Below are 12,560 nucleotides of genomic sequence, written 5' to 3' on the forward strand. Positions count from 1 at the left end.
CAACAAAGCCACAGACATCACCCCATCCCAAGACCTCTGCCACAAGCTTGGAACCTATTTCCACCTCAAGATCAAAAACCTCTACGACAACTTCATCGACCATCCACCAGGCGCCACAGACGGCCCCACAGAAACACCAGCCAGCCCACCATCTCCAACTGGACACCGATCATGGCTGAAGACACCGCCTCGACCATGAAAAGCATCCAATCGGGGGCCCCCACCGACCCCTGCCCCCCTCACATCTAACAGAGAGCAACGACCGCCATCGCACCCGAACTACAACGCACCATCAACACCACCTTCAAAACAGGCACTTTCCCAGATGACTGGAAGCATGCAGAAGTCAGACCTCTGCCCAAGAAGCCCACAGCTGACCCCACCGACCTCAAGAACTATTGGCCCGTCTCGCCTCTCCCCTTTGCAGCCAAAGTTGCAGAGAAAACAGTCAACAGGAAACTGACACAATTCATTGAAGAGAACACAGTCCTCGACAACGTCCCAATCTGGATTCCGAAGCAACCACAGCACAGACACTGCCCTACTCACCGCCACAGATGACATCCTCACTCTCCTGGACCAAGGCCACTCTGCAGCCCTCATCCTCCTCGACCTATCAGCGGCCATCGACACCGTCTCCCACTGCATACTGGTTGCTAGACTACACGACACAGGCATACAAAGAACAGCCCTGGACTGGATCCGATCATTCCTCACCGGAAGAAGCCAAAGGATCAGACTCCCGCACTTCCTCTCCGCCCCCACGAAAATCACCTGCGGAGTCCCACAGGGTTCATCCCTGAGCCCCACCCTCTTCAACATCTACATGGCCCCCCTCCCAGCCATCGTCCAACAACACGGCCTCAACATCGTATCCTACGCCAACGACACCCAGCTCATCCTCTCCCTCACCAAAGACCCCACCACTGCCAAACTCAACTTCCAGCAAGGAATGCAAGACATCGCAGCCAGGATGACCAACAGCTGCCTGAAGCTCAATGCCGAGAAGACAGAAGTCCTCGTCCTCGGTACCACCCCTTCTGCATGGGACATCCCCTGGTGGCCGACCGCCCTCGGAAGCCCGCCTACCCACTCGGACCACGCCGAGAACCTCGGCATCGTACTCGGCTCATCACTCACCATGAACTGACAGGTCAACGCCGTCACCTCCAGCTGCTTCAACACCCTCTGCATTCCCTGCATGACCTTCAAGTGGATCCCCCCTGAGTCAAGGAAGACAGTCACCCACGCATTCATCACCAGCAGACTGGACTATGGAAACGCACTCTACGCCAGCATCAACAAGTCCCTACTCCGCAAACTCCAGACAATACAGAACACCGCCGCCAGACTCGTCCTCGGCATCCCCCGACACAAACACATCAGTCAACACCTACGAAGTCTCCACTGGCTCCCCGTGGAGAAAAGAGTCACTTTCAAAATCCTCACTTCCGCCTACAAATGCCTACACAACAACGGACCCAAATACCTCAAAAACAGAATCAACTTCCACGTACCCAACAGAAACCTCCATTCTTCCAACGTCGCACTGGCCGAAATCCCGTGCCTCCACAGAGCCAGAGCAGATGGAAGATCCTTCTCTCACATTAAAGCTAAGACATGGAACGAGCTACCGGCAGACATTAGACGCGCCCCCTCCCTGAACACCTTCAGGAAGACTCTCAAGACCTGGCTCTTCGGCTAAACAGATCTGCGGCCACCCCTCTCAGCGGCTTGAGACCCTCACGGGTGAGTAGCGCGCTTACAATTCCCTGATTGATAGACTGATTAATTGAAATGGTTCTCCCCTTACCCCACACTGAAATTCTTCAACCCATAACTCACACCTAGCGCACATGGACAAACTGACCACAAATGTCGTTCTTATTTAAGCTTTCGTTCGTAGTGGATCTAAGCTCGGACTGATCCACAGTTACACCCTGAGATTCACTGGTGAGTTAGAAAACTGCTTCCAAAGTTACTGATTGTTCAGTGCTTGATTTCATCGTCAGGAATCTTTGATACGTATAGCCAAAGATGAATTTTATTTCTTGGCCCTGCATACGTGCATTGACCAAAAGATCCTCATCGCCATTAATATTACTCATATTATCCATTCCAAGTTGGCTCGAATGGTATTTTACCGATCCAAAGCTGCAATATCGTGCCAGGAGTGGTAAAAGGCTTTTGTCAGTTCTCAGCTTGGTGTGGAAGGCACTAGCTGATTCTATGCTTAAAAACTTTGCTTAAAAAATGGCAAAGGACTTTGTCACTTTTCTGGTTCATAGTGGGTGGCACTATGCTAATCCTATGCTTAAAAAGTCTGCTAGAAAAACAGACATTTGAGGTGAGCCGTTTTAAAGCGCTGCTGGTGTAGAATGATGCCTATAAAGGAGCTGCTCTTCACCTAAAACTTGAGAACTACCCAGAATTCCCTATTACCTATTTTGCATAATTTATGCAGCACTTTAAGCTTGAAAGGGTATATATATATATATATATATATATATATATATATATATATATATATACATATATATATATATATATATATATATATATATAACGAGAGAAAGAGAGCGAGCAGCATGCCCATCTAGTAAATTTAGTAATCAGGGCACATAGGAGTTTCTCAGGTCACTACCACCCTGGGAATGATGTCAGCTGATCCTGCGTGTGAGAGTTCAGCCCTTTCAAAGGGATATCAAGAATTAGAGTAAGAGAGAGCGAGATACGCTGATGGAATAGGAAAGAGTTTAAAGGTACAGAGAGAACGAGAGAGGAAAAGGAAGGAGGAGAAGTGCACTTGAGATGATGAGTTGAGCATGAATGTTTCTGCTCCGCATCATCGAGATCTTGGACTTTGTCCCACCACTTTGATCGCAGACATCACTTCCTGTGGTGAGAGGTGATGATGCAGGGATAAGGGTGCTCATCTAATCACACGGGAGGACCTTGAAGTGAGGGGTGGTGGAGTAGTGATGAAGAGTGCGATGATGAAGATGAAGATGTAATGATAAGCGAATAGTGGTGCAGGGATAAGGCAGGTCATGCCGTCACGAGGAATGGAAATGCCGTATTATGGATGATGGATCAGTGATTTGTAATAAATGTGAGGAATCGAAATCCAGTGACGAGGGACGTGATGCAGAGTTGATGGATGGTAACAGTGTTGAAGAAGCTTCAGCGGCGATGAGGGTGGCGATACAGTGACAAGGATATGAATAAGGAAATGAAAGACTGTGCTGAAAGATGTACAAAACTTGGTGATGATTTGGTGATGAAAGACTGTGATGAAGTAACAAGTTGTAATGATGTATTAATGAAAGATACAGTAAAAAATTAATCAAAGGGCGCAATTCCGCGTTACATGTCCGTGCCAGCGATAACACAGGTTTGCCTCTTCTTCTCTGCGCCTTAAACCAGCAGCGCTACATTTTGAATGTGCATCTTGCCTTGCAGTTTGTCTCCGAGTAGCCAGAGCCCAACCCTACTGAGTCCTTGCAGCCCCTGCAGCCCCAGCAGTCCTTTGCTAACCCTGCACCCCTGGAGGTAAGCGTCTTTGTTGTTTACTTGTCACGCTGCAGTACACTCATGGACCCGCCAGAGGGCAGTGTGAAGGGTAAGGTCTGTTTCCTCTTTCCAGGTCAATTACTACATATGAGCACTTGGGCCTAAATAAGCACACTTCTGTGTTAACATCAGGCATGACCATAATGCCTGAAAGTATCGTCTTGTACCATATGAACGGAACTAGCGGGGTGGAGGAATTTGACGAAGGTGTTTTCTGTGCCTGCAGTTGCCATTTGGAGAGGGCGGTTGGATCAGCGGGTTGAATTCCATGTGAGATATACATTTTCCACTTATAGCTGCTGTTGCCCATACGATGTAAGACTATTGTGACTAGAAGGACATTACTTCTATCATGGGCAGAAGTAAATTCCTTACTAGGGAAAGGAATGCCCTTATCTTTGTTGAAGGTGTAAGTGGAAGGACTGTTCCAGGGGAAGTAATACTTCGCTGTGAAGAAAACCATTTACAAACATTTAAATTGTACCATTGCACAAAGGCATTGGCATTTAATGACACCATGTCAAGAGACATATGGAAGCCCCTGGATTCTGGTTGCCTTTGTTGTGTATCAAAATATACGAGATGTTGAGCTCTGTGATTTGCCGTAATTGACTGCCCTCCAGAATTGTGTTTAATTATCGATTGTAATACTACATCCCGCATGACACCTAGGACCACCTACTGCATTGAGTCAACAACCACCCTCGTTGTTTTTACTTTACCTTTGAACAACAGTTGTACCTTGCCTGTAATATTGATTCACATTGTTTTTGCACTAGCATCAACCAGCACCAGTTGTATTGCTTCATCAAACACCATTTGTCAAAATGTGTTTATAAGAAAATACTTCCAAGCTGAGGAGTAAGATTTGTTGAGGGGGTTCGCTTTGTTCTTTTGACTTTACATTGCTTATCATTGCACTATTTTTAAAGCCTTCAGACAGCTCTCCTTCAATCTGAGATTCTACCTAAGGTCCTTGACCAATTAGAGTTGTTTTTTTCCCCTCCAATTGACTAAATCAAACAAACGAGTATCCAAAACCAAACAATAAACCTTAACCAGGTCTCAACATATGACCTGGGAGAGGAAAGATGTGGCTGCCATGACCACTTACCCACGAAAAAACCAGGTTCATTGTTGGTGATGGAGAAATCCCAAGTGACCGGCGTTGAACCCGCAGAAAGAACGGATGCAGCAATAGGTATTTGTCATTGTCAAGGTAGAAACCAAAAATCAATTTGGTTGGCTGAAGCCACTGTTGATGCAGGTGAACACCCAGATAAACACAGGTAACAAGGGCGAAACCACAGGTCACCACGGTTGGTAAATGAATTGAACGCGTAGACAGGAAGTGTTTGGTAATCAACGTTTATGACGAAACTTTTATCCCGAATGGAATCACAACGTGGTCGTTACAACGACCGCGTTGTGATTTTGCATACCATTACTCCGCAAGTCGGAACAACGACTTGCGAAGGAAGGGGGGAGGTGTTGGATTTAAGATCCAACACCTTCCCTAGTGTCAGCAAAGACTGGAGTTGGAATAGTAAATTATACTATTCCAACATCCGGCGCCCCCCCTCCGCAAGTCGTTGTTCCGACTTGCGGAGTAATGGTATGCGGAATCACAACGCGGTCGCTGTAACGACCGCGTTGTGATTCCATGTAGAAAAAAAGACTGCGGGACAAAGACCTGTATTCGAAGGGTTTACCTCTTGTCGATGGAGTAGTGTATGCAATCCACGTGTTGAATACTCAGACGTCGGTACCTTTAAAGGGACCCCTCGTGGCAAAATGGTATAAAATCCACCAAGAACTAGGCGGCTTATAAATATTAAACAACCAGTGGAAGGCAGACAGATGGTGCCATGGATGTCTGGGAGGCCTGAAGTGTGTGAGTCATACCCACTGCTGAGCAGCGAGCATCTGTCATTTCTGAGAACCCGCGCCCGCTGTGGTACGGAGGGTTGGCACAAGCCATGCATTGTCACACTGTGGCACCTTATGCATTGAAGTGGTGCCACCTGAAAAAAGGCTTCTAATCGTGTGCCAACAGAAGGGGCGACGCAAAACCTCACTGTGAACCTAGCTATCCTTTAATTATGTGCTTTGTCAATGTTTACACTACACATTTAATAACGTCAGGGCAGTTTGTGAGTTATATGAGGGCGGTGTCCTCTCTTAGTGATTGATGGGTTGTGCCAAATATGGCAGCTTGCGTGGAGAGGTGCCAACTCCACCCGCGTGTGCTCGGATGCTCGATCAACAGGGCAAACACAACACAAAGTCCTTTTTTATTTGTTTATTAGTACCTTTTGAAAGCATATCTCAGGCTTAAAGGGGTGCACATGAACTCTACAGATACTCAAGAGGAAGATAAGCATTGCGTGGCATTGTGGACAAATGCACACAAATATAGAATTTGAGATGTTTGTTCAGATGAGTTGGGATCTATTAATATTAAGACTTTGAAGAATCTATTAATATTAAGAATTTGAAGAACATTAAGAGGAAAATGTCAAATTGGAAAAAGAAACTTTTTCTTAATCTGGGATAGCTCTTATTGCTCATGCAGTGTGTTCCAATCCTAAAAAATGATTGTGTTTTTAGGTCTCGCCTGACCCAGCGCATGCGCTGGTCTGGCGAGACTTTTTGAGAGGGCTCCAAAAAGTGCTACCAGGCCAGCCTGGAGCTACAGTGCATGTGCGCGGGCGCGCGCGCCGCGCTTTACCGCGATTACTTTCACTTTAGCGGCTGCACGGCCGCTTTGATGTTTGATCGTGATCACTTTTACTTTCGCTTTGCATAGCCAATAGGTCTCGCTTTTGGGACCTTATAAGTATTTAGTTATGCAACTGTTGCACGGCTAAACACTTATAAGGTCCCAAAGGCGAGCCCTATTGGCTATGCCAATGCTTGTTTTAACTTCTTAAGGGATGCATTTTCTAGAAGTTGGATGTCGGAACTCTTTCACAGCACCGACTGCCCAAGATGAGCAGTTTGTGGCAGGTAGTACAGGGCTCTAAAGTGGAGCAATTTATAGGTTATTGTGGCAAGGAGGGCGGGGTTTCTAAAATGAGCGTTTGCGAGATCTGAAAATCTATTTGTGATAGGATAAAAGGAAGAGGCAAGAAGGACATATGTGTGATTATTAAAATGTACATCATGGATGGATTAATCGGGTGAGTTTAAAAGAAAATATTGAGGCTTCCGTAAAGCCGGTATCTTTCACCCATACAATGGCTCCATTAGCACACTCAAGAATAGTTCTCGAAAGCTGTTGTATTGTCATCACCAAACTTCAGTTTGAGCCATGACCGATCACAGGCAGGTTTTTGACTGAACTATCTCTTCCTTCTCCAATCCCTCCACAGCTTTTCTTTTTCTGTGTGAATTTCTCTACTACGGGATTAATTAAAACCATAACAAACGTGTAACATACTCAGCACATACCAACGGTCTACTGTCGCCTTCCTCCACAGCTTATCTTCAGCCTATATCCTTATGAATATGACAGCGATTTGCATTTTACCGTGTATATAAGTATAAAGGTTTTGTACAGTGTCTTTAGATACCCCTATACAATATTTAAAAAATTGTCTGAAAAACTAAAGTTTACATACAAAGACAAGTTAAAGTGTAGCCCTTTCGTAGTAGCTGTGGTTATACATTTCACAAATATTTCTCTTAGATACAACATGCTAAAAAACACCACAATCAAACTTTTTCCATCCAAGAAGGAAGCACCAGAGGAATTTAGCATTTCTGGTGTTAAATCCAGAATGATTTGTTTTTTCTTCTGTTGTTGCTGTCTTCCAAGGGAGGGTACAGAGAACTCACTGGCACTTCTTTCATTAGCACACCTAAGACCCTAAGAGACTGGAAGGTTGGCATGACCTGGTGGCAGAGTTATGTGCCCTCTCGCCGCTGCCCTATGCAACAATCCAGCAAGGCTGCGTTTCCCGCAATCTGTCCTGTAAAATGTGACCCCCATTTTTAATCACTCCCCAAAACTGGGACAAATTTCCCATAAAAACTAAAACTATATTTTAGGTTTCATTCTTTTGGTGCAGGTAACTATACTTCTTACTTTTAACAATTAGGGGTTTAATCCCTTTTGCTCTTGGCCTCTTTTTGCCAACATTCATGTCTGCATGGAAAGGATGAGAGTTCCCTCTTGCGCTTTTCCTCAGCAGCATACTTTGGTGTTAAAGAAAACTTTTTGGGAAATTCTTTTGACTTTTCAAATTTGAACTAATACAATTGTTGACTTACAAAACATGAAGGTGAACCTTTGGCACTGAGAAGCTCCCAGACCATCAATACGTGGCCCAGAACATTGTCTCGGGTGTGTCTTTACAACTCTAGTGACAGAAATTCAAATATTGTTGACTATTATGAAATGTAGAAACCACATCACAATTGTGACAGGACAGGCACATATTCACCTTGTTCATGTATTTGTGCCCCAGTCACTGTTGTAAAGAAGTAATTAAGAAAATAGACAGATCCGCAATTCGATAATTCACCCTACGCAATAAGTAGGTATATCTCCCACAACTTAATTTCCTGTGCACTCAAAAGAGACTCCCAGGAACAGGATCCCAACATAAAGTATCAGGGTGGACAGCAGCGCCGCCACTGTAGTTTAATATACCAATTCACTGGCAAGTGGTGAAGATAATCCGACCGCCTTTGCTTGCCCTTCGGCAGCAATTGGGGCTGATTTCACTTCTGATTGGCCTCAAATCTAGGAAATGTTCAGTTCCACCATCTGGTATGGAAACCTCTTACAGACTTGTCCGCCATCTTGGAATGGTATAAAACATAATCTGAGTGTTTATGTTTCCCAGTGGATGCTTGCGGACCCCAGTGATATGTCTGAGTCCCCAGGTCTGCAATAAAGGGAGCCTTCCAATGCTCAGAAGGCACTGTGTCATCCTCTGGAAGGTCTAGACCTAACTGTAGGTATAGTAGGTCTTTTCTTTTGGAAACCCCACACTTTCGGGAAGTCTTGGCTGGCAAAAAAGGTCTGACTTCGAAAGAGGGAGAAAAGTGAAACCTTTTCCTTCAATACTGTGCAGTGAAATTAATTTGAGCGGTGCACATGTGAGTTTGTTGGTTGGATTGAATATGATAACGGAGGAACAGAAGAGGGAAGAGTCTAGAAGGTGTTATTTAGGATATCATAGTAGTAAGACGCCTGGCGAGGCATGAACGCACTTTTTGGCAAGCAACACGCTGTTTCAGAACCCAAAGAGGATTAGAAAACACCCCAGGACATCGGCAGAAGACCCATTAAGCTGTTATTTCTTTTTTCCTACTTGGGGGTATAGTAGGTAGGGGGGGATCAGAAGTGCCTCTCAGGCAGTTCTCAGCATGAAGTGCCGTCCCCTACAAGGCCCTGTCCCTCCTCTCACAATGGGACAAATTTTTTGCAATTGGAAGCTCTGGGCAGAGGTGGTACGGGGGAGGGAACAATGGAGACTTCGTGGTACTCGAGGCTCTGGCAAGAAGTAAAAGTCCAGCTTCATCAACTATTTCACACGTGTCGCTGAAAACCACCAGCAGTGGTACATGTGCTCCTTTTGAGATGGGAGAACTGAACATCACTGAACTGTTTGAAATGCCGCACTGCAAATATATGAGCAAAGGAAAAGCTGCAGTGAATCAATCTAGTTGACAAAACTTAATATTCAACATGCACCCTTGCTTCTCCAAGTCCATTAGACATTCGTCCCCCTCTCTTTCCTCCAAAAACATACTTTTTTTTATATTCTAAAGCAGTGACACTCATAGTACGGCCCAGGGGCCGCATGCGGCCCTCCTGACCTTTACATGTGGCCCCCTGGACAGCAGCAGCACTGGGCTGCCGTTTACTCGACTCAGCACTAACATGAAAAAAAAAGTTAAATATACAGCAAACACTTATTTAAAGGTTAATTGCAGTTAGGGAAAGGAAGTAACTAGGCCCTTAACTTTAGGAGCACCTCAATTTTTAAAGACAGCCACTAAATATACATCCTTTGCTTCCCCTACACCCACTTTACAACCCCTGCTGATATCAGTGCGGCTCTCGGTCACAGCATAGACCAAACTTTGCAGCCCCCAGAAAAATGTTTGTGAGTACCCCTGCTCTAAAGCATTCTTGGAATCACTCCTTCACAGCCCTCTCTATTCAGAGAAGCAGTGCACGGCTTGTCTTCTGAATATAGGTCAGCAGGTGGCGCTGCTTTCTTCTATATCTAACTTCTACTGGTTTGTACTGAGATTCCTGCAAAACAGAATAAGACAGTATTAACGAGATAAAAGATGGCTGTTCTGCAACTTTTTAGCAGAAATATACGTTTACGTATGAACTTTTAAAGGGAAAAGCTGCCACAGAAAGGTAGGTGTATAGAGATATCGCTACTGAGGAAATATATTTACAGAAAACGTGCAACAGAGAAACGTCAGCACCAAACAAATATATTTACAGGGTAAGCAGGGCAGAAAAGTGTTTTGCTGAGACATACCTTTCTTTACAGAGAAAAGTTGTCTGCAGAGAAATAAATCACAAAGGGGAAATTTTGCTGCAGGACAATGCCTTTATAGGAATCCCGCTACAGAGAACTATGGTTACCAAGAAAAATACCTTTACAGAGAAACCACTGGAAAGGACACTCCTCTTCTCACAGCATAATATAATATAAACAGAATAGAGGAATGGTCTCATACACAGAGGGCTCATCAATAGACATTTCCCCTCAGATCCTCGGTTCCCACCAGGGGTGGGCAACAGGCAACCACCCCTCCCTCGAACGCTGGCCATGTTGACAAGGGGACTGGTTGTGCAGTTTTTCGAATTTCCAAACTTTGTCCAATTCCTCACCAAGGACAAAGGTTACGTTGAGAAAGTTTGGAAGAGAATTTTATCACAAAACAAAATTGCGATTTTTTTTTTGTAAACATATTATTCAGTTGTGTTTTGTTCATTTTACTTCAGAAAGTTATAGAATAAAAGATTGTAGCTGTCTGCATTGATTGGGAAATAACAGGATGCCTGCCTCTCAGCATTGCTTCCACTGACAGCGTAGCTGACAGAATATTTATAAAACATTCGTGCTCTGTGACCCACCTCCACCCCTTTGCAGGGGGTTGTGGGGACAGTCGCGTTTATCACTAAGCATATTTAATTTCAAGAGCAGACAAGTTCCAAAGAATGGAACAGCACAATAACACAAAACTGCTAACAGGAAAACATATGTATCTAACGGGGCCTATTGTCCCCAGCTTGCATACAAATCGCAGCTGTAAGTGCATTAACCCACTGAGCTATCTCACCGCCACTCACACAGCGGGTTCTCGCTGCGCCTCTGGAAGTCCCAGCACCCGGTCTGGCTTCCAGTAATGAATTCATTTCCCGGCCTCCTCTGCATGAGAATCCATACGAGCAGGCAGCGTCATGGAAAAAAGGCAGCGTTGCTGGGCACAGCTCCCCGCAGAGGATCTCGGCTGCTGTGAACAGATGTGTGTCGAGCCGTGTGGCTGCTGGCTGCTGGCAGGAGCGCGCCTCGAAGCCCTCTCCGCCCTGGGTGCCAAGATATGGGCACGGAGGAGGACGGCGCCTGCCGGAAGGAAGGCCGCGCCGAAACCCTGCAGCTCTTCGGGTTATCCTCGGCCATCTGGAGGTAATGCGCATGCGTGCCTGTGAGGTATCTCAGTAGGTTTGGCTTGGGTGCTGTGTCATTTGTATACCATGGTCACAGTTGTCAGATCTAGGTTTGCAGAGTAGTGTCATCACGCTGCCTTGATTGTAGGGTGTCGGGGGTCACCCTAATCTTCGTTTTGCCTGAGACCGGAAACATTCATCATATCCTAAAGCTTTTCTCTTGATGATCCAGGGTTAAAGTTCACCTAGGGGAATAGTCATAGCATGTGGATGTTACGTAACAGGCAGAGTTACAAATGTATCAGCCAACTCATGGAAGGATGAGAAGCCAGGACGACCCCTCCGCTAAGGAGGAGCAGCGTCGCCCCACTACTCTGAGCAGCGCAAAAATAAAATATAATTTTTTTCCAGTAGGTACAGGGCTGGGTTAGTGCGGGACTGGGCTCGTGGCACAGGGAGGAGGAGTGGTTTGTGCAAAATAAGTGCGCATGAAAGTTTAGCCGTCTTGGGCCGGCCAAACAGTCATGCGCACTTTGCATGTTCTCCACCGGACTGGAATACACAGCCTCGGTGGAGAACATGCACAGGCTCCCTTTCACTGTGTGAGCGGCGAACCACGGCGCTCAGACCAATCACAGCGCTGAATACAGCAGCGGTGTTATTGGTTTAGGGGAGCCTGTCTGCTTCCTTCTTCTTCCGGATACGGCGGAAGAGGTACGCGTTTTTTTTGTTGTATATTTAGTATTTTTCAAAACCCCCCTGCCTGACCCGCCACACTAACGCCGTTCCCTACCAGCCGCCATGGATGAAAAGCTGATTCAAACACCCTAAAACCACTAGACGTGCACATAGGGCACCCCGATTACCCTGATGAATACATGGACTGGATCCACATACTGTTGATAACATAGAACTAACCATTACATCGACCATGCCATAGACGAAGACCAGTACATCGACTTCATCATTACATTAAACGTGGCCACTACCTCAACCATGACCAATAAGTCAACTGAATCCTTACATCAACCATGACCATCGCTTTATCAACAATGACCAATACGTTAACTGAATGGTTACATCAGACATGACCTTCTTTTTTATCCATCATGCATTGTTACATCGACCATAACCAGAACATCCTCCCATGGCGACATCAACCTCGCCATAGACCAACTTCGACCAGTTCATTCGCCATTACCATGCTTCGACCGTGAAAGTATTAGCCATCACAACTGCATGGCTAGGGTTGCCGCTTGGCCATCTTTTTACCAGCTCGTACAGTATTTTAATGTCCTGGCAGGTACAAAAATGAGTAAGGTGACCTAAAGTCGCT

The 12,560-nt window shown here is 45.7% G+C and overlaps 1 protein-coding gene across 2 annotated transcripts in view; it reads left to right on the forward strand.

Annotated features, from left to right (window-relative positions):
• Positions 1–12,560, forward strand: part of MAST3 (microtubule associated serine/threonine kinase 3) — a 268,364-nt gene that overhangs the window by 121,893 nt on the left and 133,911 nt on the right. The window contains exon 2 of one of the 2 annotated variants that reach the window (XM_085638358.1): positions 3,463–3,552. The exons of the other annotated variant lie outside the window; for it this stretch is intronic. Coding sequence (XP_085494484.1) covers positions 3,463–3,552 — 90 coding nt within the window. The remainder of the gene's footprint in view (positions 1–3,462; positions 3,553–12,560) is intronic. 2 annotated transcript variants of the gene reach the window in all.

This window comes from Triturus cristatus, chromosome 12 (genome assembly GCF_964204655.1).
Source record: "Triturus cristatus chromosome 12, aTriCri1.1, whole genome shotgun sequence".
In the NCBI taxonomy this organism is placed as follows: Eukaryota; Metazoa; Chordata; class Amphibia; order Caudata; family Salamandridae; genus Triturus; species Triturus cristatus.